The sequence below is a fragment of the Silurus aristotelis genome, assembly GCF_946808225.1.
Source record: "Silurus aristotelis genome assembly, chromosome: 26".
Classification (NCBI taxonomy): domain Eukaryota; kingdom Metazoa; phylum Chordata; class Actinopteri; order Siluriformes; family Siluridae; genus Silurus; species Silurus aristotelis.
The window spans coordinates 15,303,142-15,327,357 of NC_139599.1; the positions used below are offsets into that span (position 1 = coordinate 15,303,142).

General features: G+C 38.7%; 3 protein-coding genes across 8 annotated transcripts; 2 read left to right on the forward strand and 1 right to left on the reverse strand.

Moving 5' to 3' along the window:
- The first annotated feature begins 129 nt into the window (after positions 1 to 129).
- crfb12 (cytokine receptor family member B12) lies at positions 130 to 8,283 on the forward strand. 4 transcript variants are annotated; one of them, XM_083530753.1, is made up of 8 exons: positions 130 to 536; positions 791 to 892; positions 3,498 to 3,627; positions 4,457 to 4,632; positions 4,799 to 4,941; positions 5,657 to 5,807; positions 7,202 to 7,329; positions 7,522 to 8,283. In XM_083530753.1, the coding sequence occupies exons 1-8, from the start codon at positions 515 to 517 to the stop codon at positions 7,984 to 7,986; spliced, it is 1,317 nt and encodes a 438-aa protein (XP_083386879.1). In that variant the 5' UTR covers positions 130 to 514; the 3' UTR covers positions 7,987 to 8,283. The 4 variants fall into 4 exon arrangements, with proteins under 4 accessions (XP_083386879.1, XP_083386882.1, XP_083386881.1 ...); XM_083530756.1 differs by having other exon boundaries at positions 134 to 542; positions 796 to 892; positions 5,654 to 5,807; XM_083530755.1 differs by having other exon boundaries at positions 134 to 536; positions 5,654 to 5,807.
- A 992-nt stretch (positions 8,284 to 9,275) lies between these two features.
- Positions 9,276 to 21,175, reverse strand: bicdl2 (BICD family like cargo adaptor 2). Its single transcript, XM_083530752.1, has 11 exons — positions 20,916 to 21,175; positions 19,928 to 20,317; positions 17,813 to 17,944; positions 17,626 to 17,709; positions 17,391 to 17,507; positions 16,759 to 16,905; positions 15,779 to 15,925; positions 13,640 to 13,714; positions 12,278 to 12,360; positions 11,853 to 11,967; positions 9,276 to 9,729 (listed from the first exon to the last, which is right to left on the reverse strand). Exons 2-11 carry the CDS (start codon positions 20,192 to 20,194, stop codon positions 9,547 to 9,549), a joined length of 1,350 nt encoding a protein of 449 aa, XP_083386878.1. The 5' UTR covers positions 20,195 to 20,317; positions 20,916 to 21,175; the 3' UTR covers positions 9,276 to 9,546.
- A 117-nt stretch (positions 21,176 to 21,292) lies between these two features.
- mia (MIA SH3 domain containing) lies at positions 21,293 to 24,151 on the forward strand. Of its 3 annotated transcripts, none has more exons than XM_083530772.1 (5): positions 21,293 to 21,807; positions 22,067 to 22,383; positions 22,921 to 23,054; positions 23,671 to 23,781; positions 23,884 to 24,151. In XM_083530772.1, the coding sequence occupies exons 2-5, from the start codon at positions 22,254 to 22,256 to the stop codon at positions 23,905 to 23,907; spliced, it is 399 nt and encodes a 132-aa protein (XP_083386898.1). In that variant the 5' UTR covers positions 21,293 to 21,807; positions 22,067 to 22,253; the 3' UTR covers positions 23,908 to 24,151. The 3 variants fall into 3 exon arrangements, with proteins under 3 accessions (XP_083386898.1, XP_083386899.1, XP_083386897.1); XM_083530773.1 differs by having other exon boundaries at positions 22,156 to 22,383; XM_083530771.1 differs by having other exon boundaries at positions 21,294 to 21,807; positions 22,153 to 22,383.
- The last annotated feature ends 65 nt before the right edge of the window (positions 24,152 to 24,216 follow it).

Below are 24,216 nucleotides of genomic sequence, written 5' to 3' on the forward strand. Positions count from 1 at the left end.
ACGTGACCGATCCATCGCACTTCCCTGCCTCAGGACCTTTAAACTACCTGTTGTGCTGCCTTTCTTGTGAACAGGTTTTACACGTGTTGTACAGTCCGTGCACAATGCAGACAGGTGAGATCGCACCTGCCCCGACAGGAAGGTCCTGTTTTGACGTCGGAGCAAAAATACCACAAAGTGAACGTGTTTATTGCTGGTGTGTATGTGTGCGTGTATGTGTGTGTGTGGTTTTTTTTATTTTTATGACTAAGCTATTGTGTAAGGCTGAAGATGAAAAAAGTGCCGGATGTATTGCCATGCCACTGTGCGCCGCTGACAGATTTTTATTACGATGACATCCTCGGACGGAGATAATTTCTCCTAAGTGTGTTGCCTAAACTAGAAATCGTGCACTCCCTGCGCTAAAACAGGGGCACGCTTGATCTCCTGCAGGTGAATCTCTTCCTGACGGGCGAAAGAGCGAGCGCTCGTTCTTCTTCACGATGAACCTTTAAAGTTTTGGCCTCATTTTTTTATGAATAATATATTTTTTTTGGGTGAGTGTCATCTTTCACGATTCTCATTCCTTGTTCGCATATGTCTAGGTGTCTTTGAGAATTAATGGTAGCACCCGAACTGTAAAGCTTGTTCTTACTTGTAGATTAGAGCGTACCAGTCTGAGCACGCTCCTCGTACAATGTGCTTCAGGGCCGTTCAACAACCTTATACACCAAGCTGCACATTTTAAAGCAAGATTTTACGCTTGTCTTCAAATGCAATGATGTACCGTACGCGGTGTGTGTCGTTGCAGAGCAGAAATCGTCTTTGGAGGCTCAATGGAAGCTCGACACGATGGCGTGCGCGCCAGCCACTGTTTTGGCCCTGCTCCTGAATTATCTGGCATCGTCTAAAGGTAATGCAATCAGTTGTACTTTCTCGAACGACCTGAAACCATCTGACTCATTTGGACGTTTTATTTGTAAATCAGCTCTTTTTGTCTAATGCATAAAGCAGGACCTGGTTATACAAAAGAATTAAAAAAATAAATAAATAAATAAAAAAAAAAACATGATCCAATGAAAAACATGCAAGTCTATTATATGGCCTACAATAGAATGCCATAAAGGGCAGGGTAAATCCTATTAAGCTGATATTCCTGGAGGAAATCAAAGCTGTGAAACAATTGTAAACAGTAATTACGACATTCATGGTGCACAAACTCTTGACAAAAATTGCTGCACCACCAATAACATAATCAAACCCAGCATGCTGCACAGAGCAGTGCACAGAGCAGGCCAGGCTAGGCTTATTTGACTACATTTGCCATGTTGTACCTACTTCCTCGTAGTATTATTCGGCACATCCTCTCCGATGCACTATTTCAAGACGAGTCGAGTGAATGTGCTGAGCAATTATTTGCAAGTGAATCTTGATTGTCTTGGTTTTAAACAAATCATTTTTTCAACACTCTGACATCCTCAAGGGGACAGAACCAAGCATTGTCAGAAAGAAATCTTGAAAAAGTGTTGAGTGAAAACATGCTTTGTGTCCAAAACATGCGTCTCTGTTTTGGCATCGAGGGTGTGCGTGAAAAGCAAAAATCACATACTCGTCAACTCGACAAGTGCATCTTGTTTGAAGAATGTCCTGGCATCCAGGCTTTTTTTTTTCTACTGCATCTGTAAAACAGATAAAAGTTCAGATTATTGCCGACATGTTTCTGTGACCCATCATTCGAAAGAAAACCTGTTTACTCGAAACTCACTTGTGGAAATGAGAGGCAGTGGTTAGGAGAGGTTACAGAAAGTTTATGCAAAATTGGTATCTTTTAAAAAAATTCTTTACTATCGGTCAAATGCAAAATTCGGAATATTCGTAAAAAATTCAAGGAAATTCCACGATATTAAATTTTACTATGAATACAAAAAAATGTGCACGTACCATGTCCTACGAATTACGAGTTACTTGCGAATTACGAATTGCTAAAAAGGGTTGGGAGATTGGTGTGGTCCAGGCAAAATGGTTTTCCATGTAAAAACTACTATTGGTCGAATGCAAAATCCGTACATATTCGCACGACTGGAATTCGTGGCGATTCCACGATTTTTAAACGTTACTATGAATACACAAAATGTGCAAACACAAAACATTAAGAAATTACGAATTGCAACAAAAAAACCCTACAAATCGGTTTGGTATAAACGTAATAATGCACTTTGGGACGTACTGTTCTAGAAAAAACAATCCGCTTTAAGGTGTAAACAGTAACTTTGTTTCTTATCGGCCTGCATCTTGCGATCCTTTGTTTATTATCATGCTGTAAAAGCGGCACGCAATCTCGTGTCTGTTTATATATAGATCTTTGACCGTAGCTATTTCCTTCCTTTAGAATGTTTAACATGTTGCATGAATTTGACTAGGTTTTCCATACTTAGCGTCAGTTTCTTTATTTGCTGTTTTACACAACGCAGAAATCTTTATCATTTCTATTTCATCTCTGGCTGAGAGGCTTTTCTTCAGGTGCACAGACTAAATCTGTGTAATATTCTAGACAAATCTCTTTGTTTGACAAATGTTTTGTCTAGAAAACTCTAGGAAAATGACCGAATTTAGTGATAACTCCTTATTTTGTGAGGTCCCCTTGTGCTAAGAAAACAGCTCGGACCCTTCAAAACATGGACTCCTCAAGACCTATAAAGGTGTGCTATGGTGCCTGGCATACCACTGGCAAAAGTCCTGTCTGTGGCAAGGTGGGCCTGCATGGATAGAACTTTTTTTACGTCCTGGACATCCTGCAGATTCTAGATCTGATTGAGATCTAGTGAAGCCAAGTCAACCCCTTGAATTTTTTCTTATGTTCCCCAATCCCTCCTTGAACAATTTCTGCATTGTGGCTTCAAACATTATGGGGGAATAACATTACAACGAAGAGATTGGTCAGCAAAAATGTTTATGCATGCGTGACACGTCAAAGTAACATCCACACGAATGCCAGGACATAATATTTCTCAGCAAAACATTGCCCAGAACATCAAACTGGCTCCCATAGTGCTTCCCATAGTGCATCCTGGTACCATATCTTCCACAGGGAAACAGCACACAGCCAAATCAGTGCTACTCATGTCACCTGGCAATAGTTTTGATGTAGCCCTACCCTCTTCTTCATTTCATATTTGTTATGGGTTTCTTTCTATCAAGGCAAATATACAAGGCTTTGAGTTTACCATTATATTTTGGCCAAAAATCCCTTCGAATGTTTGCCTTTTGACTCAACCTGATGTTTAAGTTCAATCAGTGAACTACAGTTGATGAGTTCAACATAAAATAGGCAGCAAAACAAGACAGGACATGATACAGAAATGCAATGAAAACCATAATCGAACAATGTGTTCTCATGGTGTGAGAGTTGTTTAATAATTGCCGATGTAATTAGCTATGATTGTAAATGACTCACACCCTGCTGCTATCTATTGCTTCGGCATAACAGGTTTTTTTGTGTTTTGTGTGTTCCATGACAGGTGTTCTGTCTCCTCCACTCAATCTGAGTGTGGAGTTGCTGGACTTCAAGGCTTTGGCTCGCTGGCTTCCAGGACCAGGGAATCCTAAAGAAACCAGATATTTCCTTGAGTTTATAGACATTGTCAGTCTGTAAGTCCTTTTGTTTTAATCATGCATTGGTTCATATGAATTGTTATATTCTGCTATATGATCTAGTACATTGCGCATATCCTAAATCTACATAAGTTTTGAACAGTTTGTTCAGAAAATTAAATAAATAATAATCATTTTCATCCAGCTGATGTGTCTAAAGTTGGTTGTTCAATTTGCACTTTCATGCACTAAACCTAAAACCTATCCAACTACAAATATATGATAAAAATAGGATTATATTGTCCAAATTTATTCCACAGTCTTGACGCCGATTGTTTATAAAGTGACCATTAATTGTCTATAACAAAAGCCCTGACTGCTGCAAATCAAATCGCAGGTTGGTGTTGTTATGTTATTTGAGATAATTGATCCATATTTTTTGCTAACTCAATTGTATTTTCACTGGATTACTGAACAAATAATTTGGCCATATACATCGATCGGCTATTGCATCAAAATCCATGAAAGAATAGTGAAGTGAATAACATTGATTATCTCATTACAAAGGTACTCTCAAGGTGTTGAAGCAAGTAAACAATCACTTTTTGAAGTTAGCGTGTTCGAAGCAGGAAAAATGGGCAAAAATAAGGACATTGAGAAGTTATTACAGCTAGACGACTGGGTCATGTGGATTGTTTTTCTGGTATGAAGTGTTTAATACCTACAAAAAATGATCAAAGGATGGAGAAAAATCAGAAGATGATTTTAGCTAAGGCATCAGGGACCAGAACAAGCAATGCATTCCAATATACCATTATAAATAACAACGGATAACAGTAAAAACTGTGGTTGTATTGATGTAAATAAATTCTTGCCACTTCTGTAGATCAGTGTCACCATGGTATCAAACCAGCGATTGCACAAATATCACCTCGACGCAATGCTACTTATTTCTCAACCAGAGAATTCAGACTGAGTATTTTGTGCGAGTCATGGCAGAATGGAACGAGGAGCGTTCGACCTGGACACAACTGCCACGTAGCATCCAGCCGTATGAATACAGTGAGTATTGACATTTTGGTAAAGTGAAAGGATCCCAGCGCAGCTCATTACAGTGAAGCATGGTGGTGGTAGCATTTTGTCATCGGGATGCTTTTCATTAGCATGGAGTGGGAGAAAAATTGTACGTTTTCCATATTTTAAATGTTATTCTGGGGTTTTATTGCAGCTGTTCTGAGTGCTCCGAATCTGACTGTGTTTGCCGAACCACATTCCATATCGATTTTCTTCAGCCATCCGGTCCAGTTCCTTACAGAAGTGCAGATGAGATTCTCCGTTGATCTTTTTCAGATCTCTAACAACGCAGCAAAGGTAAAACACAATAGGCCTACATCATTCATTTATGATGATCCAGATATTCTACCACACATTAGTTATAAAAACCGCATATACTTCACAAATTTCTAACCTGATTCATTGAATGGGTTGGTGTAATAAAATTATTTTTATTAGTAGATACTGTCAATTTAACAAACTAAATTCTGATTAATATGCTAAGTTGTGGCTCCACTTTCTGTCAGAACAATGCTTATTTAACATAATAGCTTCAGGATATTAACCTCCAGCATCTTCTTTTGTATTTTATGTGCCAATAAATGTAACTAAATGGCCAAAAAAAAAATTATTGGATAAATAAAATTGTTCACTTTGGTAAACTGCACTGATGAAAGAAATTCTGTTTTATTAACAGCACATTTTCCATTGCTCACTAATTAATTACTGTCGGTTTCATTTATTTCTTTACTACAAAAAATAAAAAAGAGGTCTTCATGTGTGATACTTGCTTGGCTCCATTTCCTTTGTCTAAATCTATCTCTAGATTTACATTACAAACATTATACTGAGGTCATTTTAAGGACATCCTATGTACATACTTTGGTATATATCTTTCTGTAGCTAGAGTTTAAATTCCTAAAATTAACATCAATATAATTAAATGGAATTCTATTGCTTCATTGTAAACTCACTGTAAAAGTCAGAAATGATTTCATGAGACGATTTTCTATTTATTTTTTATTCCTAGAAGCATATTGCCCAGAATGTAACTACAAGATTTTCCCGCTTCGTGGATCTGCCCTCTGGGAACTACTGCATCAATGCTTCTGCCTTCATCACAGCGGGGTCCAAATACAATAACAACGCCACGATATGCGTTTTTCTGCATCATGAAAATAAAGGTATGACCCTCCTGTCTTGATGACTGAAGTAAATCGATTTCCCCGGCATGTTTTTTCAGTGGTTTGAAGACCAGACATGTAAGGATTTTGCAGTTACGCATGGAGCAGTATAATAAATTCTGCCATGTTGGCTGATACAAGCCAGTTTCTTCAGGTAGAACTTTGAAACTGGACGACGTTAGGGTTCTTTATACTTGTCACATGTACTTTACAGCACAGTAAAATTATTTCTTCGTATATCCAAGTTATGTTAGATATCTAGGATTAGAGCGCAGGCTCAGCCATGATGAACCCCCCTTGGAACACTAAGGTTTGATGGTTCTGAGCAGTAACCCGAAACCTTAACCATTGAGATACCACTTCCCTCCAGATGTACACAGTTACCATCATACAATTTGACTTCCTTGGATAAGATGTTGGACTTCTGATTGGAAGGTCATGGGTTCAAATCCCAGCACCACCAAGCTACCGCTCCTGGGCCCTTGAGCAATTCTCTTATCTCTCACTTGCTCAGCTGCGTTACTGAGATAAGTTGCTCTGGATAAGGTCAAAAGGTGTAAATGTAAACAGTAAAGACCTACAGTGTTTATAGTATACAGTGTATTATTATTGCGCTATAACTTTCTCGATCCTGATTGGTCAGAATTTATGCTTTTGTTTAAAATGCTTTCAATGCTTTTGGTTTGTAGTGTACACTTTGTAATGAACTTGTAAACTTCTCACACAGGAAATGGTGAAAAGCAAAAACAAAAATAGATTTCTTAGTAAAAATGTATGTGACTGTTACTGGGGTGATGTTTTCTGTAAGCGGGTGTTTCTTTGGTACTGTACATTTTGGAGGAAGTCTCCAGTGCAACAGTTGTTGTTTTTTCTTTTTTTTTACTTGGCTTTAACTTTAAGTGAGAGAGGGACAGAATGACAGAGTGGTTAATATATAATATATTGGTCTGAAAGGTTAAAATCCCACCACTACCAATCTACCTCTGCTAAGCTCTTAACCCTCAACTGTTCATTTGTAGATATAAGATAAATGTAAGTCAATCTGTTAAATACAATTCATCTAAATGTAGTAAGAAACAAGAAGTTACTTATATAAAAACAATTCTAAGAGTTGAGAAGCAAATTTGCTTTCCGTTTTTAATTTCCAGGAATGTTGGCATTTTTTTGGAGTACAGTATAAGTGGAAATTCTGGGAAAAGGATGTGCAGTTATTGGGAAATAAACAGGACTGAACCAAATGTTTGATTCATAGCGTATATCCTAAGGGCGTCAACTGTGTAGTCTTTAAAAGGCAGTATTACAGCCTCGTTATAAATAAATAGATAGGATTTGATTTATAATGCTGCAATGTTCTCTGCTGTATTCTCAATCTTCTCCAATGTTCTCTCATGCAGCAAAAGGAAAAGAGCATGTGATAATGGTGGGGGTTCTGATACTAATGTGCATTCCTGCTGCAATTGGTTTGATCCTGGTCTACTTCTATGTAAACCCAATTAGCATCAGCTACATCCCTAAAGCTCTGGTATGTTAGTTCAAATCCCTCAGAATGATTGTTCATATAATATACTGCATATAGAAGTAGGTACTGTCTATTGATAGTGATTATAGATTATAGATCATTATAGATGATACATTTGTATTGTTGAGCAGCTCCATGATTGAAAAGATACTCAACTCTGACGACAGTCTAATTCTTATGTTGTCCCTTTTACAGCGTATTATAGAAGAAACTAGAAACTGGGCTTTAACACTGACCGCTGAGGAACTCTCTACTATTCCACTTTCATGGCTGTTTACAAATCCCTCACACCAGGAAACGGATGAGAACTTAGCTCAGGGCTACGGCTATGAGGGAATCACAGGCAACATCCACCCTGATATCGAGAACGAGGCTCCAGGCCCTGATTTCTACAGCACTGCTGCAAACATGGAGGAGACGGACGAATATCCAGTGCAGACAGGATCGACCGAGAATCTGCCGAACGCCACATTCGTCCAAAACCCGACGGATGAAAATGTTTCATTCGTGTTTGATAAAGAACCTTGCTACTTTGATTCCTGGTTTATGCTAAGCAGCTCATCGGAAGAGGAGATAGACAGCGTGCATTCGGATTCCGATTTGGGAAAACACTACGAGCCTAGACCCGACCCACGCATGTGTACTGGATGGCGATTTTAGATCGCAACGATGAAGTGTATGATATTTAAAACTGATATGTTCAATATTCACAACTGATACGCTCAATATTCCAAACTCATACATGGTGCTTTTTTTTTGACAACCCAGCTAACATATGTAGCTTTGGGTGAAATACCGTGGGTGGTTGAAAAGAACATTTTAAGAACAACAAGGCTGTGACCGAAAAATTTATTCTTTTTTAATAGATGATTGACAGCTTTTAATTAACCCAAAACCCAACTATCCTGGTCACAGGCATGTCATTTATGAAGGCAATAAATTATGCATGCTATAAAAGACATTATTGCATTTCACTCACACGGAAGGGAATTACGGCCAACATACTGTACAGAAGCAGCTTTTGAATGCAGGCTGCTCTGCAGGTTCCGTCATGGCCTCACAATATTTTAGTGTTTTCCTCAGATTACTCGGAGGAGGCTGCTAGTAAGGCGATTGAGGAAAATGTGAAAACTGTACAGGATGAGGATTTGACTAGGATTTGAAGCATATGTAGAATTAATGGTACCTTATATTATTTTTTTATAAGGGGTGGTTTGGAAGACTTTACATCATATGCATGCAATTTGTAAATGAAAGCTCTCCCTTATGTGGGGCGTATTTTTTTATTTATTTTTTTAGCAAAAGTGTGTCAGTGAGGGAACAAATTCCCAAGCGTATAGATGTGGTGCTTTTTATATATATATAGTATATAAATTAATAACAAAAAATATCCGTAATGAAGACAGTTATGAAGGACCACAAAAACAGGTGTAAACGCAAATATATATACACACACACACACACACACACACACACACACACACACACACACACACACACACACACACACACACACACACACACAGATCAGGTATTGTGAGCTGTTAAGTGAATAACACTGATTATCACTGGTTAGTGATTGGGATATATTTATTAGGTCAGTATCTATCAAAAGTGCTCCAAAGTAGGACCAGTGGTGAACTGATGACAGGGTCATGGTCGGCCAAGGCTCAGTGATGCACGTGAGGAGCGAAGGCTGGTCTGTGTGGTCCGATTCAATAGTGAAGCTACAGACGAGATCGACGAGCTGTTTTTGCAGCAAAAGGGGGACCAACATAATATTAGGCAGGTGGACATAATTATACCGGATTATATATATATATTTATCATTTCTTTTTTCGTTGCCCTATACAGGGTTCTGTGAAGCATCGGAATGATTTAAAATCAGCTGCTACCTCTAAGTCTGGAACATTTATGATCTGTGAAGCATGATGAAAGAGATTCAAGTCTTTTTTTTTTTTTTTTTTTTTAATCAACCAGGTTTTCATAATAAACATTTATATATCATATTTTGTACACAAAAGCATAAATCTAGACAAAATAAATATGCATGAATGTCATGCCATTGTATACACTATGTTTAGTCTCCTTTATTTTATTTACAATCCTGAACAAAATTACTCAGAGCTGCTTTTTTTTTTTCATTGGTCCTTCACAGTAGTTTTGCATCCTCTTCCTTTCTGTAGTTTTGCCGCAAGTGTTTTTCAGCTAACTTTTTTTTTAGTCCCCACCAAACAGAGAAGAAAAGAAACTCTTTTTCCCCTCCTCTCTTGGTAAACGGAAAGATCTGCTTTTGTGAATGTTTCTTTGCAGGGGAGACTCCATCTTCTCCGTCTCTTTCTTCTTCTCCCGTTCTTGTACCTGTAGCTGTACCTGCTGAGAGATCACCAGTCGCATGTCCTCCTGGACGAAAGACAAAAGAAAACATGATTAAAAACAGAGTCTCAAGAATGACATCGTGCCCGTATCTGCTTATCTAGAGATGTGACGATGTACCAGGATGGAGGTATGGCAGGAAAACAAAAACTAAACAGTTACACAGGTCATGGTCTGCCGTTTAACCTGGGCGGGACATGAGAGCATGCGAGTTGTTTGGAAATGAGCCGGTATGCGGCCATCTTTAATACATTTTTTTGCCTTTGTATTGTTGAAGATAATGTAAAATTTGGAGAGCAGCGTTTAATTAATGGTTGATAATTACCTTTACTAATCACTGCTGCTAATAATAATCATCATCATCAAAAAATGTATCATCATCAACATTAAATAAAATATATGAAGACAGAACAAATGATATAAAGTTTATAAAAAAGAAAATAGGGCTGTCAATTGATTCAAATATTTAATCACGATCAATCAAGAAAACCAGGATGAGATCAAATAGGAGAAAAAAAACATTGACGTTCAATGTTGCCATTCAATGAATTAATAAATAAAAAAAAAAAGGATAAAAGCAGGAAATCTGAGAGAGTTTGAGAAAAGGAAAACAAAAATCTGCCCAATCACTAGATTAGTAGACACGATAGATCAGCGGTCCCCAACCTTTTTTGCGCCACGGACCGGATTAATGTCGGACAATATTTTCACGGCCTTTAAAGCGTGGCTGGAAAAATTCAACAAAATAAAACAAAATTTTTCTAAAAATGATAATAAACGGGAATCCACGGTGTTGTTTTTTTGTTTATTTTGCTCGCTTGGGGGTTTCAATTTAGCGGTAATGTATTATGAATTATGTGTTAGAGGCCGGAGCAGCACCTTTAAGAAGGTAGAAGATGGAGGTAAGACATGTGACCTAGTCAAGTATCTTAACATGCATCAAGAGTGAGTCATAGACAGATGTGCAGATGAATGTTTATCCAAAATAAAACATTGTTCAGAATCAGATAATGAATAAAACGGAAATAACGTAAGTTATGTATTCTTTCTGTGCGGCCCGGTACCAATTGACCCACAGCCCGGTTACTAATAAGGTTTAAATTGTCATGCAGGACATCAGAGTCAATGTGGAGTTTAATGCAGGTCCAACTGACCATGTAAAAAGATTTCACCTGAGCTTTATTTATTTAATTATTTTCAATACATTTCTACTACAACACTTTGAATCAACAAACATTGCAAACAAAGCAGCTTTCCAAAAATAGATTAAGTAAATTAAATTTAGATTTCGATATTTGTTTATATAAAGTACAGTCTAAATCTCAATGGTTCTTGAGTTTAACCCTTCAACAAAAGCATTTAATCAGGAGCAAGTGGCAGTAGCAGGGTGGCATGGAGTGGCAACTGCTATCCTTAGAAAAAGCATTGCCACCCCATATGCCACCCCGGAACGTGTATAAAATATAAATGTAATCAGTTTCCTCCAATTTACAGCAGCGGCGCTTCAATAAAAGATGTGATGATTTGAGTAGAACAGAAAATGTTAAAGATCATTTACATCTCCTTCAATTTAAGTCTATGCGATCCAGATTTCAGGTTCAGGTCAAATCAAATCAAATCACACATCAGTCTTTATAAAATTTTTATAGACCAATACAAAATGTGCACCACAGTGTATATATATTGAATCCACAAGAACCATGCTCCAGTTTTGCCACCCCTTATAATATTCATGCCCCCCTCTTGCCACCCCATGAATCATTTTTAGTAGTAGTCCAATCTGGTTATGAAAGCATGACCTATATTCTGATTATTGTACTGAACAAAAAGTGACAGGAATATACTATTTAACCCTCAGTGCCTTTTAGAGTGAGAGAGAGAGATTTATGTGAAACATATTTTCAATATGTTTGGTTGATGGATTAATGAATGAGTACATTTTACCCCTTTGATATATTGAAAAACAAGGACGAAACCGGCATTTCAACATTAAATTACTCAATTCTTTCCGAACCGGTTACAAGCTCTTGGTAAGTAAATAAACACTGCTACTGCATATCATTTAAACGTCTTTCTTGTGAATAAACGAAAAAATAGGGTTTTTTTTGGTACAAATACTAAAAGTGGTATTGGAGAACAAGTTTCCACACCTGCCACGATTCGACTTCCTGAGAGAGCGCCACCTTGTGCCTGATGGTGTTCAGGAGCTGCTGGTTGAGGGTGTCGCGTTCCTGGCGCGCGGATTCCAGCTCTTCCTCCAGGGCACTGTGTTGACGAAACAAGCACGTTGGGAAAGTCAGTTAACACCCATTATCATTACAAACAACTTTATCTCAAATCGCCATCGATTCAAACTACGCGTAGCAAGTCAGTTTTTTGTTTTCTAGACATTCCTGAAAATCTTGCTCGAGATTGACAAATGAGCCATTAGAGACAGTATAGCATGAGAAGGTGTCTCGCTCAATGTGACTTTGAGTCATGCCATTTCTTTTTCTCATATGATTTACAAAGAGTTAAAACAATCTGAAGATTGATATGAACAAAATCGTGGGTATTTGTCAAGGCGATCTTTTACCTGTACGGTCGTTTGCTGGGATCGCTATGGAACAGCTCGAGTTCTTTTCGTAGTGCTGCCAATTCGTCCTGGCTGGACTTCAGCTACAAAAAAAAAAAAAAAAAAAAAAACGCATCCAGGAAAACTTTTAAAAGCATGAAACATGAACATAAATATGAAAAACATAGTAGCCTTGGAGAAATGATGATTCAAGGCCACCGTCGTATCGATTTTTTTGTTTGGAAAAGTTCTATACTGGTGAAAAGATAACGCATGAACAATTGGTCAAAATGTACAGTTATATTTGAGGCATATGGCAGACATCTTTATCCAGATGGACATAAATCAATAAACAAAGGCGATTTTATTAGTTTGCATACTAAGAAAAGTCAAAAATTTGTAGCGAAAAGAGCTAGAAAAGCACTGGGATTTTTTTTGTCCTTTTGAAAAAGTAGGTCCTCTGATATGATTTGAAGGCTGTTCATGAGTTGTTCAGACATTAAGGGGAAGTTCACACTACCACCTTGGTGGGAAGTCTTAAAAAATGGCTTCCTTACACCCTTAGAGATGGTTGGATAAGCAGAACAGTGATAGAAGAGTGTGATCTTGGTGAGTGTGAAATGCTTTTAGGTAGAATTTGTTCTTTTTTTTTTGGCTTTTTTATTTATTTATTTTTTCACCAGATCAATATTTGTGGCTACTCCAGTGACCGAACTATTATATTTTAATATTACTGAGACAGAAATCCATTGTGGCTGCACAAACTTAAACTATGCAGAGGTCAGAACACTTCAGAATATTGCTCTTAGCCTCAAAATACCTTGTTGGAAAAACCAATAGAAATCTTCATAGAATTTGCATTGATTTTAATGGAAATTGTAATGGTGAGTATCTTTTAGGAGTTTGCTGCCCTCTGCTGGTGGCATTTGTCTAGTGGATTCCATTATGGACGAAATAAAAAACTACCAGCAACTTGAACAACTTGTTTGTGTATAGTGGACTATTAGGGACTATTAAGTGATAATTAAGCATCAATCGACAATGAAAGTTTTATTTTGATTATAAATTAATGATGTGTATAACAAAACAACATGAAACGTTTCGGTTATAGTTTCAGTGGTTAATAGCTGATGTGTGATAATAGCATTTATAATGGAAACATTTTCTCTGATGGTCTTATTTTTTCCTGCTGTTGTTTTTTCTATTGTCTGTTATTTGTGGCAACCCATTGTTAAAAAAAATATCTATAACAAATTGGGGCAAATTTAAGATGCAAGACCTGAATCAACTAAAGTGGACAACTGACAGTTTAATAGATGTCCATAGAGGTTTCAGTTGTCAGTCGGTGCTCACTGGCAAATTATTGACAAAAAGTGGACCAACCTCTTTCTTAAGCCTGTCAATCTTCTCCTCCTTCTCCTGCAGGATATCAGAATGGGCCAAGATGCTTTCTCTGTCCTGTTGAACCAAATGACATTCAGTAGGATCAGTGGAGGAAACCTTTTGATTTTGCAGACAACTCGATTTCAAGGGATGAAAAAATATATATATATAAATCCACACAAATCCAGAAGATCAGAAATTGAGGGTTTAGAACTCAACAGTAGCAGCTCCAAGGCTGAATATTACAACCTTCCAGTCATTAGTATAGAACATTCACCTTCATTGCTGAGCTACCACTGATAATAAAAAATAATTAAATAAATTTTACCCAATTACAATTATACCTAATCACAATTACTAAAAAATGGGCAGGTCACATGATTGTCAGCATGAAACCAAATATTACAATAGCTTGCGTAAGTATTCAATAAAATTTAGTTGTGTCTCGCTTTTTACAATGGACATTGTTTTAAAACAGCTTTAGACAGATAAAGTGGTTATAAGGTTGTATAAAAGAATGTGTACGTTTATTCCCTATAAGTTTGTTCCTTATAATTGTTTATCCCTGATGAGCGAGCCAGTGGTGACAGCGGCAAGGAAAAACTCCCTGGGATGGCATGAGGAGGAAACCTGGAGAGGAACCACACTCAAAAGTTCACCACTTGCTCGAAAACTCTGATGACGACTCTAATGGCAAAGGTGTGTTGGATATGATTTGTGGGCCCGAGGTGCAAAAATGGGGTATGCAGTGCATATATGCAGTGCTCAGGGGCACCGCACATCAGGGGGCGCTGTTGCATGTAGTGTATTTATTCTTGTACTTACCACTCTTTTTTTTGTTTTTGGCAGGGGGATTGGAGGCACCAACCATGATCTTGCATACCTTTTGGCAAAATGTGCAGCTGCACCCCTGCTGGGGGCACTGGTTTAAAAATTTTTTTAGTGCATTTTGATTATAAAATGATCCTAAGAAATCATATCAAAGATTTATGGAAGGAGTCTCCAGTGTCAGTGATTTTGTACTGTTTTGGTAAAGTGTTGTAAGGTTTTTTAGCAACAAGCTTCAGTTTCTCATGTGGAATGAGGGACCAGGGTTGGGGTTAGATTTACTAAAAGAGAATATAGGAACTAGTAAGGCACTAGACTTGACATACCCCAATTTACCTCAAGTATGTAAAAATGTGCACACACACACACACACACACACACACACACACACACACACACACACACACACACACACACACACACACACACACACACACACACACACACACACACACACACACACTGCTGTGAAAACATCTGTGAAAATTCATCCTTGGGAGAGTTCCAAGGTGAAGGCCACTCTTGACCATAAAGAGCACAAAGGCTCGTCTCACGTTTGCTAAAAACCATCTTGATATCCCCAACACTTTTGGGTACATATTCTATGGACTAATGAGACAAAACTTTTTTGGAAGCTGTGCATCCTGTTACATTTGGCGTAAAACTAACACAGCTTTTGGAAGTGGTAGCGTGGCGGTCTGGGGGCTGCTTTGCATAAAATTGAATTTCGTTCTCTACCAAAAAATCCTGAAGGAGAACAATCATTTATGTCCAGTTCATGACCTTAAGCTCAAGCACACTTGCGAGCAGGACAATGATCCAAAACACACCACAAATTTCACCTCAAAATCCCAAAATGAAGGTTTTGGTTTAGACAATCCGATTAAGATGCTGCGAAGTGAACCTTGAACAGGCGGATCGTGTTAAAAAACCCTCCACTGTGGCTGAATTCAAACAATTCTGCAAAGAAGACTGGGCCAAAATCCCTTTACAGCAACCTAATAGAATCATTGCCAGTTATAACAAATGTTGATTGTGGTTGTTTTCACCAAGGGTGGCAGATCCAGTTCTTAGGTTTAGGGGGTAATTGCTTTTTCACATATTACTAAGCAAATTTGAATAGCTATTTGGACTTCCTCTTGATCATCATTTAAAAACTGCATTTTGTATTTAAACACACACACACACACACACACACACACACACACACACACACACACACACACACACACACACACACACACACACACACACACACACACACACACACACACACACACACACACACACTACTACTACTACTACTACTACCTGTGATTGTTGCAGTTCGCTTTGGAGGGACAGGGGAAAGCATGTAACCTCTTCGAGACTGGCTTCTTCTCCTAGCACCTGGACTTTTTGCTGGAGGCTCCGATTCATGGTGCGTAACTGAAACGCCTCGCTCTGGTGCTGCTCCAGCTGTGCAAAAAGCCACAGACAGTCCAATTTAATCTGAGACACCTAAGCCACCTCGTCACTTGCTTTAAATTTTCTTGGCAAGGTGAACGTTAGTGGTAATCTACTGCTCACAAAAGAGGAAGTTTTTTGGAGAGGGATGTCAGCAAATATGGACTCTGTTCCTACGAACCCCATCTAATGCATCACAGCTTTATTCTTTGGAAAGGTTTACGATGCTATTTATTATAATAAATATAACCGATGCCGGTGGATCTTCTGCTTCTTCACTATTCATGGCCACATGCACTGCCATTTTATTGTCATTTATTATTCCCTGTTACACTGGTCACCTCAGTTCATCTCAAGTCTGCTCTTGCATCAGCAGTATCTATTCTAAACTGCACTACTACATTCACATCACATTGTATCAGTCTGTTGGTCAGATCTTCAGTCAGTCAGTCAGACCATCAGTCAGTCAGTCAATCAGACAGTCAATCAGATAGACCATCAGTCAGACCATCAGACAGTCAGTCAATCAGACAGTCAATCAGATAGACCATCAGTCAGTCAAACCGTCAGTCAGACCATCAGACAGTCAGTCAATCAGACAGTTAGACCGTCAGTCAGATAGACCATCAGTCAGTCATACAGACCGTCAGTTAGTCAGTCCATCAGTCAACCAGAAAGTCAGACCGTCAAACCATCAGTCAGTCATACAGACCGTCAATCAGACCATCAGTCAGTCAGTCAATCAGTCAGACAGACCATCAGTCAGTCAGTCAGTCAGTCAAACCGTCAGACAGACCATCTGTCTATCCATCCATCCATCCATCCATCCATCCATCTATTCTTACCTCAGCCTCCTTTTCTTTCAGGTCGGTCTGGAGTTCAAGGAGTCTCGCACGCATTCCATCCCTCTCAATCCTCATCCTCTCGATATCCTCTTCTGATGACTTCAGCTGCTTGTCGATGTTGGAGCAACGCTCTTTAAGAACTCGATTCTGTTAAATAAGGAAATGTTTGTTATTGTGCGATACGTCATGCTGCAAGGACCCAGTATTTAAGTATTTCTCACGGTTTTACTTCTGTTCCCATGTTATTATTTCTGTCTTTTAAAATCCGGGATCTTTTAGGCGGCTGTTTTTTTCCCCATTTTTACAAATTTACAATTTCTCCATTTACCAAATGCAGTAAAGTTGACAACATATCTAAAATAAAATCATACAATTTAACTTTCTGGAGTTTTCTGATATGGTGGGTTTTTCTTTTTTTTTTTGGTTTTGTGGCAGTGTTGAAGAAATTCCTGTTGTGTTTTTTCTATTTTATGGTCACTTTTTCCAAATTTGTGTGTCTTTCAAGTTTTCGGTTCTGTTTTTAAATTCTCATATTTGGTCCAGTTATAAATCAAAAATCAATCCTTTATATCCGTTTGTTAAAATGTGTGTGGATTCCGAATCCTCCTCTACTAAGTCTGTGCATACAGTACCTCTGCTTGCATGCTGTCCAGCCGAGCAGAGCTTATTGATCTGCTCAAACTAGTGTCCTCCATGTCCTCCCTTAGAGAGCGAAGCTCAAGGCGTAGAGAGTGCTCCAGCGACACTGCCTGGAAGTAAGAGATGGACAGATAATGAGAATCGTGTAGCATTAATCATATGGGCGCATTCTAATTTTAGACCACCACAAGGTATAAACAAACACTTTCAAGATGTCTGATTGGTCACCTCAGCCAGCTGCTCCACCAGCTTCTGGTTGTGATTGGACAGTTGTGTAAGCTGCTCGCTTTCTTCACGACGTCTGTCTTGACCCTGTTATCGACAGAGTTGCCAAAATGAAGATAAATCCACAGATGGTAAAGCACAGATTAAAGGGAATCAAGGCATCTTGTGGTGGTCGTACTCTTCTAACTACCTGGCTATGTTTCTGGTCCAACTGTTGTCGTAGTGAGGTGATATCAGCCTGGAGCTCTGCCTCCCGCAGCCCGGCCTCCATTTCCCGTACCTCCAGGCGTCTCTGAAGCGTATGCTTCTCCTGCTGCAAAGCCTGTAAACACACATACCACATTCTTATTATTTACGCTTATAAGGAAACATAAAATTCGTTCCACTTTATGAGTTTCAGTAGAGCTCAACAAGCTTGCAAAGCTGTAGGAAGATGGTATTTGATGACTCACATGACTCTTATTACAACAGTATTGTTTTGCCTGGTCTGAAGGTGTTGACCAATTTTCTAGAATAGCAGCCAAGCCATTTCTATAGTAACAGTCATTCAAACATCATAGGGCTTGTACAGTTTATATTAAATGACAATTTCTATAAAGATCTAGGGTATGGTTCTGCACCTTTATGTCAGCCTTCAGGACTGAGAACTTTCAGGTCCCTGCTGGAAAAATCTAATCAAACCAACAATCGAACCATATCAAAGTCTAAAGGTTTCCACTACAAAGCTCATCCCAAGCCATCAGCTGTCACCCATTTTAAACCATTCCCAAACCGTTTGTGTACTGTGTTTGTGTGCATCATGAAATCATTCTCATCAAAGACACCCATGTACAAACTTATGGGAATCTGGATGCTTAATGGTGTCCTAATAGTCCCTACTGGCTTCCAGTAGATACAAACAAGTGACCATTAGCACATAAGTGTTCTATTGGTCCTTAATGGTATACATACATTAATATGACATCAAATAAAAGGCAAAAAATATTCAGTAGAGACCCACAGGGTTACGCCAGGACACTCTTCATTCTGTCCAATACAATTTCCATTGTATTTCCGAATGTGTTTTTTGTCTTTCCTCACTTAATTGTTAAGTCTGACCATTTGTCCATTTATTAAGTCAAGTACATGAAATATATCTGTGTCTAAAATTGTTCAAGTAGCAAGTATACACTACATTTACAAAAGTATTGGGTCACCTGACCTTTCCTGCTATGTGTTTCTTTTCCAAACATTTACCACAAAACTGAAGGCACTCAATTGTACAGGGCGTCTTTAGATGGCGCTTTAATAGAGTTTTGCATTCACTTGAACTTGGAAACCCAAAACCTGTTCCAGCATAGCAATGCCCCTATGCACAAAGTGAGCTCCTTAAAGATGTTTTACATGCTTTGGAGAGGAAGATCTTGAGTGGCCTGGTGTAGAGCTCTGATCTCATCCCAACTGAACACTTTGGGATGAATGTGAACACTGACTGTACCCCAGGTCACCTCACCTACATCAGTACCTGCCTTTCGTAACACCCTTGTGGGTATACACAAATATCCATAAGCACACTCCAAAATCTAGTGGAACATCTTCCCAGAAGAGTGAAGGGAATTATAAGAGTAAATTGTGACTAAATGTGGGATGCAATGCTCAAAAATCACATACAGGTGACACAATACTTTTGCAACAGGCTTGCCACGGATTTGTTTTTAGCATCCAGCACTGAGTTTGCTAACTGTAAACAAGCCAGTAAACTATCTAGGTTGCTTTCTAGTCTTTTGTTGTTTTACTTAGCATGAGATGGATATGAATATTTGTATAGACATATGAACACAATTTCTATCTTCCATACTTTCAGACTGTTTTGATAGGAGTATATGAATCATGTCTAGCTCGGTGTAGCAATTCAGGTGCTAATTTATAGCGACACAATGAAGCTAATACAGTACAGTCATGCAATTGTTCATCTTACATAAAGGTAGGTTGTTGTGGTAGGTGTAATAAGGTGTAGCCACCCATTACTGTTAATTCCTGTCTAACAATCTGGATATTTATTTCACGCCTACAGAAATGACTGCGCAGTTTTCATTACAAAAAAAAAAAGACCTTTCTACCATTTTTGGTCTCAACTACCCTACTGAAATTGTATACCCTCATAGAGTGTATAATTTAACATACTACTTAGCAAGAACTCCAGTCAGTCCAAAGAACCGCAACACAACTGTGGCTTTGGAAATCGAAGTTTCACACGACTCGAACCAGGAACTTTAAATCAAAGGCTGGTTTTGCATAACAGCACAGTCAGTAAAGGAAACCCGACCTCTTTGTCTCGTCTTATCTGTTCCAGATGAGCTTCCAGCTCTTCGTTCCTCTCCAGGAGAGCTTGGCCCACCTCCGCTGCCAGGATGAGATCCTTCTCCAGCATAGTTGAGCTGTTCTCATGATCGACATGGGAGGCCAGCAGGTGGTTTGCTCCGACCCCTGGGCCCATTATGCGATGCCGGGCGATAGGGGTCGATGAGGTGAAGGGAAAGAATGAATCATCCAAACTGGGTGAATTCAGACTTTCCTTTCGTGTCGAGATCATTAGCGCAGTTTGTGGGTTCCAACCTCAGTTTTGGTTAGCATGTGAAAAGTAAATCAACATCTTCAGGTCTTAGTTGTCAAGAAGGTCTTCATTGAGGATTTGGTAGGCAGCAATCAAAAAACCCTGGTAACACAAAAACACACAAAGATTTAGTGATAATTATCTTACCTCTGAAACCGATACCGCATACAGAAATAGATTTGTTTCACTCTGCAACACCTGAGAAAGAATGTTTTACAAAAAATCCCCAGGGCCTGTCTATTGACTGCTTTTGTGAAGGGAAAAAAATAACAAAAGCTGTAGTGTTTCCTTCACATTCCAGGAGTCTTTCAAGTCTGCCAGACTGGTTTTGTGTTCCTGAAAGTGGTCCATGCCTTTTACAGCTTGTGCCACTCGGACAGAAACCGAGCAATTGTTACACAGCTGACCATCCGAATAGTTTGAAAAAGGTTTTCCTTTGAACCACTTCACCATTTAATTAAGGAAGCAGGCTATGAGCAGATCATATTTAGAACCTCAAGGCTTATTTCCTGGACCCTGATATCACCTACGTGATACTTTCTTCACTTTAGACTATTATGGTTTCACTCCAACTAACATCAGCCTTGATGGTCACATCACATCAACACAACAGCTTCTGATTAGCCTCAAATTTTTATTTAGAAGTAAGAACATTATAGATTTTAACAGCAAATCAAATCCTAGTTTGTGGTTTTCTTACCTGGCAAGTTCCTGCTTCGCTGCTCTCATGTATTGCTCAAGGGAGGCACTGGTGGTTTCCTTGGAGTCAAAGCTCTGTGGTTAACACCCAAGCTCCACCTTCTGCTCATGTTTTCAACAGGTAGGAGGGTATGAACCTGGTGATGCAAAAAAAAAAAAGGTGGGGAGTTTTTCCACTTCAGGTGATGAAATCACACGGTTAAGCCATAAATTGAACCAGTCCTGTTGGTTCACGCCTTCATAATGTGGTCAAATTAAGGACTATGATTGGCATTTGCACTATTTCAGTTATATTTAATATATAGTGTTCACCTGCCTTGTTTTTCATTAGCAGCACCTGCACACCTGCTCATTTATTAACCAATCAGGCAGCTATGAGTCAAAGAAGTTTAGTTAATGTTACTTTAAACATCAGAATAGAGGAAAAATGTGATCTTAATCATGGGTGTTAAATGTATTCAGTCTGGTTTAAATATTTTAGAAAGTTTCCTTGAGGTATTACAATATATATATAATGAGATTGCCATTAACATTGTCTTGAATCCTCTTCAAATGGATTCTATGCATTTCCAATGCGTTTCCAACTAACCATCTAGACGAAGTCCCACTAGGAATCCATCTGTTTATTTTCTACCCTGTGGGAAGCTCAGTTGTTTGGGCCTTGATGTAGCATGAGCAGACCACCTGACTACAGTAGTGTGAGTGTGCTGAATATCTGTACACAAGCAGAAGCCTGTCGAACTCCTCTTGGCTACTTCCTGCTCTCAGCTCTTGCATATTTTACCTCAGTACAAACTGCTCTGTGGCTCCTGCATCAGGATACATCACACCACTCCTGCTGAACATTTTACTCCTCGGGACTACACAATGTGTCCATGGTGTCCTTCTAGTTTGTATGTACAAAACATTTGCATATATATCTTTTTTTATTGTAATCATTGTGCTATGGGATTTTATTTGAATACCTGTGTATGAACCATTCATGTTGTATATTTGAATACACGTTAGAATTTATTATTTTTTTTTTAAAGAAATTATTTTAGGTTTGAGGACTTTAATGCTTAGTGGATTAACCCTTAAAATTATTATTGTATTGTCCTGTACCAGCCAATTAAGACACACGTTTAACCTAAGAATTCTTTGTGAATACAGCCCCTGACTACATCTAAGCTGCCAGCCATGCATTTCTCTTCCCAGAAGCACATTTGGCCATCATTCCACCCCGTGTTTGTTTGCAGTAGCTGGTGGGAGTGGTGTGAAGGCTGGCTTTTACTGGACTCCTTCTTCTGAACACAGCTCTTTTACCCTGAACCCCTACTCCATTCCTACCATATTAACCATGAAGAGAAATTCAAGTATCTGGGCGCTGCTCTTAGTTTTGTGTGGCCTGCTGCCTTTAGACACACAGGCTGGACGACAGATGCCAAAACTCTCAGATAAGAAGCTGTGTGCTGATGCAGAATGTAGTCGTGAGTAAAAATGGGTAGCATAATTATTTGTAGTTAAATGGTATTTCTGCCAGGTGTTAATACTTTTGCATGGGTTGAAAGTTTTTGAATGGGTATACGCTATGTTTGGTAGGTTTAATGCTACTGTATATTTTGAGTTTGGATCTTTTTTGGTCGCAGAAATGTTGCTTTTCAGTTTAATTGTGGGTTATTAAGCAGAGAATTCAGCCATAAACAACTTGTACATTAATCTTTATAATCAATACATTATCTTTACAATTTTTATTTTGCTGTAAATGAATCTTTCAATGATAAATTGAGAACCATTTAATCAAAGAATTTGTCACTTTGGTTAAATGGTTTCCTACCAATAATTCTCTTTCCTAATAGTAGTCAATCTTCTTGTCTTTCTGTGACAATCGTGGGGCTCCAACACCTAACTTTTAAACCATCAACAAAAAGAAAAATAAGATTTTTTATATGAAATAATTTAATGTGTTTCAGGGTGGACCTTTTTCTTTAAGTGTCTAATATGGAGTATTTTCTGTCCCCCTCCAGATCCTATTCTTATTGCCAGAGCTATCCAGGATTATTATCCTCAGGACTGTCGCTTCATTCCCATCCACCAAGGCCAACTTGTCTATGTCTATGCCATGCTAAAGGACCAAGGCAACCTCTTCTGGTCGGGCAGTGTAAGTTTTTACAATTGTAACACTTTGCACGACATTTAGACTTAGAAACTCATTAATGAATACACCGATCGGGCATAACGTTATGACTGATGAGTGAATAACACTGATTATCTCTTTATCATGGCACCTGTTAGTGTGTGGATATATTTATTAGTCAGCAAGTGAACATTTTGTCCTCAAAGTTGACGTGTTAGAAGCAGGAAAAATGGGCAAGTGTAAGGATTTGAGCGAATTTGACAAAGGCCAGATTGTAACGTCTAGACGACTGGGTCAGGCAACTGCAAACACGGCGACAGGGTAGTGGGCGGCCGAGGCTCAGTAATGATGTGGGGAGTGAAGGCTGGTCTGTGTGGTCCGATTCAACAGACAAACTCCTGTAGCTCATATTGCTGAAGAAGTTAATGCTGTTAATGCTCGATGGGTCAGGAATGTTTGGTAGCAAAAGGGGGACCAACACAATGTTAGACAAGTGGTCATGATGTTATGCCTGATCAGTGTAGCCTATTTTGGATTAACTGTAGACCATGCAATAATCTGCTTTAGGGGATCCACAGTAGAAGATGTATGTTTTTAATACTTTGTGGGGGGACAAGAAACATATACGTATGTGCAACAGGTCCAGGGGTCGTACTACGGCGAGCAGGAAGCTCGGCTCGGCCATTTCCCCAGCAGCATTGTCGAAGAGACCCATGCTCTGATGCCGGCGGAGGTGGAGGTCAAAACAAATGTGTGTGTTGGACACTGTACATGTATTCATTCTAGATTATTATTTTTTGGCTGATGAGAAATACTGTGAACGTTTAAATGTATTTATTTATTTATTCTCCAGAAATGGGACTTCTACTGCCCCTGAGCTGCTGCCATCCTCCACCTTCTTTTCTTGCACCAGTCATGCTATAGTTTTGTTTTGTTTTTTGTTGTTTTAAACCCGCTTTATTAAACACACATTATTGAAAAAAGTGTTGATTACGCTTAATTAAAAGTACCCACACCATTTATATAGTTTAATATCAAATAAAAAACGAGTTACTCATAATGACTTCCGGGTTGTTAATCGTGTCACGTGATTAATCAGCGTCAAATAAAGCGCTTGTCTTTTAAAAGTAAATTTTTAAAAGAAAAGATTGTTTTTATTTTACTTTAATAATAAAACCATGATGTG

Coding starts and splice junctions, on each gene's coding strand:
- crfb12 (XM_083530755.1), top strand. CDS start 515: ATGAATAATATATTTTTTTTGG. Junction 4,633..4,798: donor CATCCAGCCGTATGAATACA/GTGAGTATTGAC, acceptor GTTTTATTGCAG/CTGTTCTGAGTGCTCCGAAT. Junction 7,330..7,521: donor GCTACATCCCTAAAGCTCTG/GTATGTTAGTTC, acceptor TCCCTTTTACAG/CGTATTATAGAAGAAACTAG.
- bicdl2 (XM_083530752.1), bottom strand. CDS start 20,194: ATGATCTCGACACGAAAGGAAAGTCTGAATTCACCCAGTTTGGATGAT. Junction 17,710..17,812: donor TGGACCAGAAACATAGCCAG/GTAGTTAGAAGA, acceptor TGTCGATAACAG/GGTCAAGACAGACGTCGTGA. Junction 11,968..12,277: donor CCCAGCAAACGACCGTACAG/GTAAAAGATCGC, acceptor TCGTCAACACAG/TGCCCTGGAGGAAGAGCTGG.
- mia (XM_083530772.1), top strand. CDS start 22,254: ATGAAGAGAAATTCAAGTATCTGGGCGCTGCTCTTAGTTTTGTGTGGC. Junction 23,055..23,670: donor ACCTCTTCTGGTCGGGCAGT/GTAAGTTTTTAC, acceptor TATGTGCAACAG/GTCCAGGGGTCGTACTACGG. Junction 23,782..23,883: donor AGGTGGAGGTCAAAACAAAT/GTGTGTGTTGGA, acceptor TTTATTCTCCAG/AAATGGGACTTCTACTGCCC.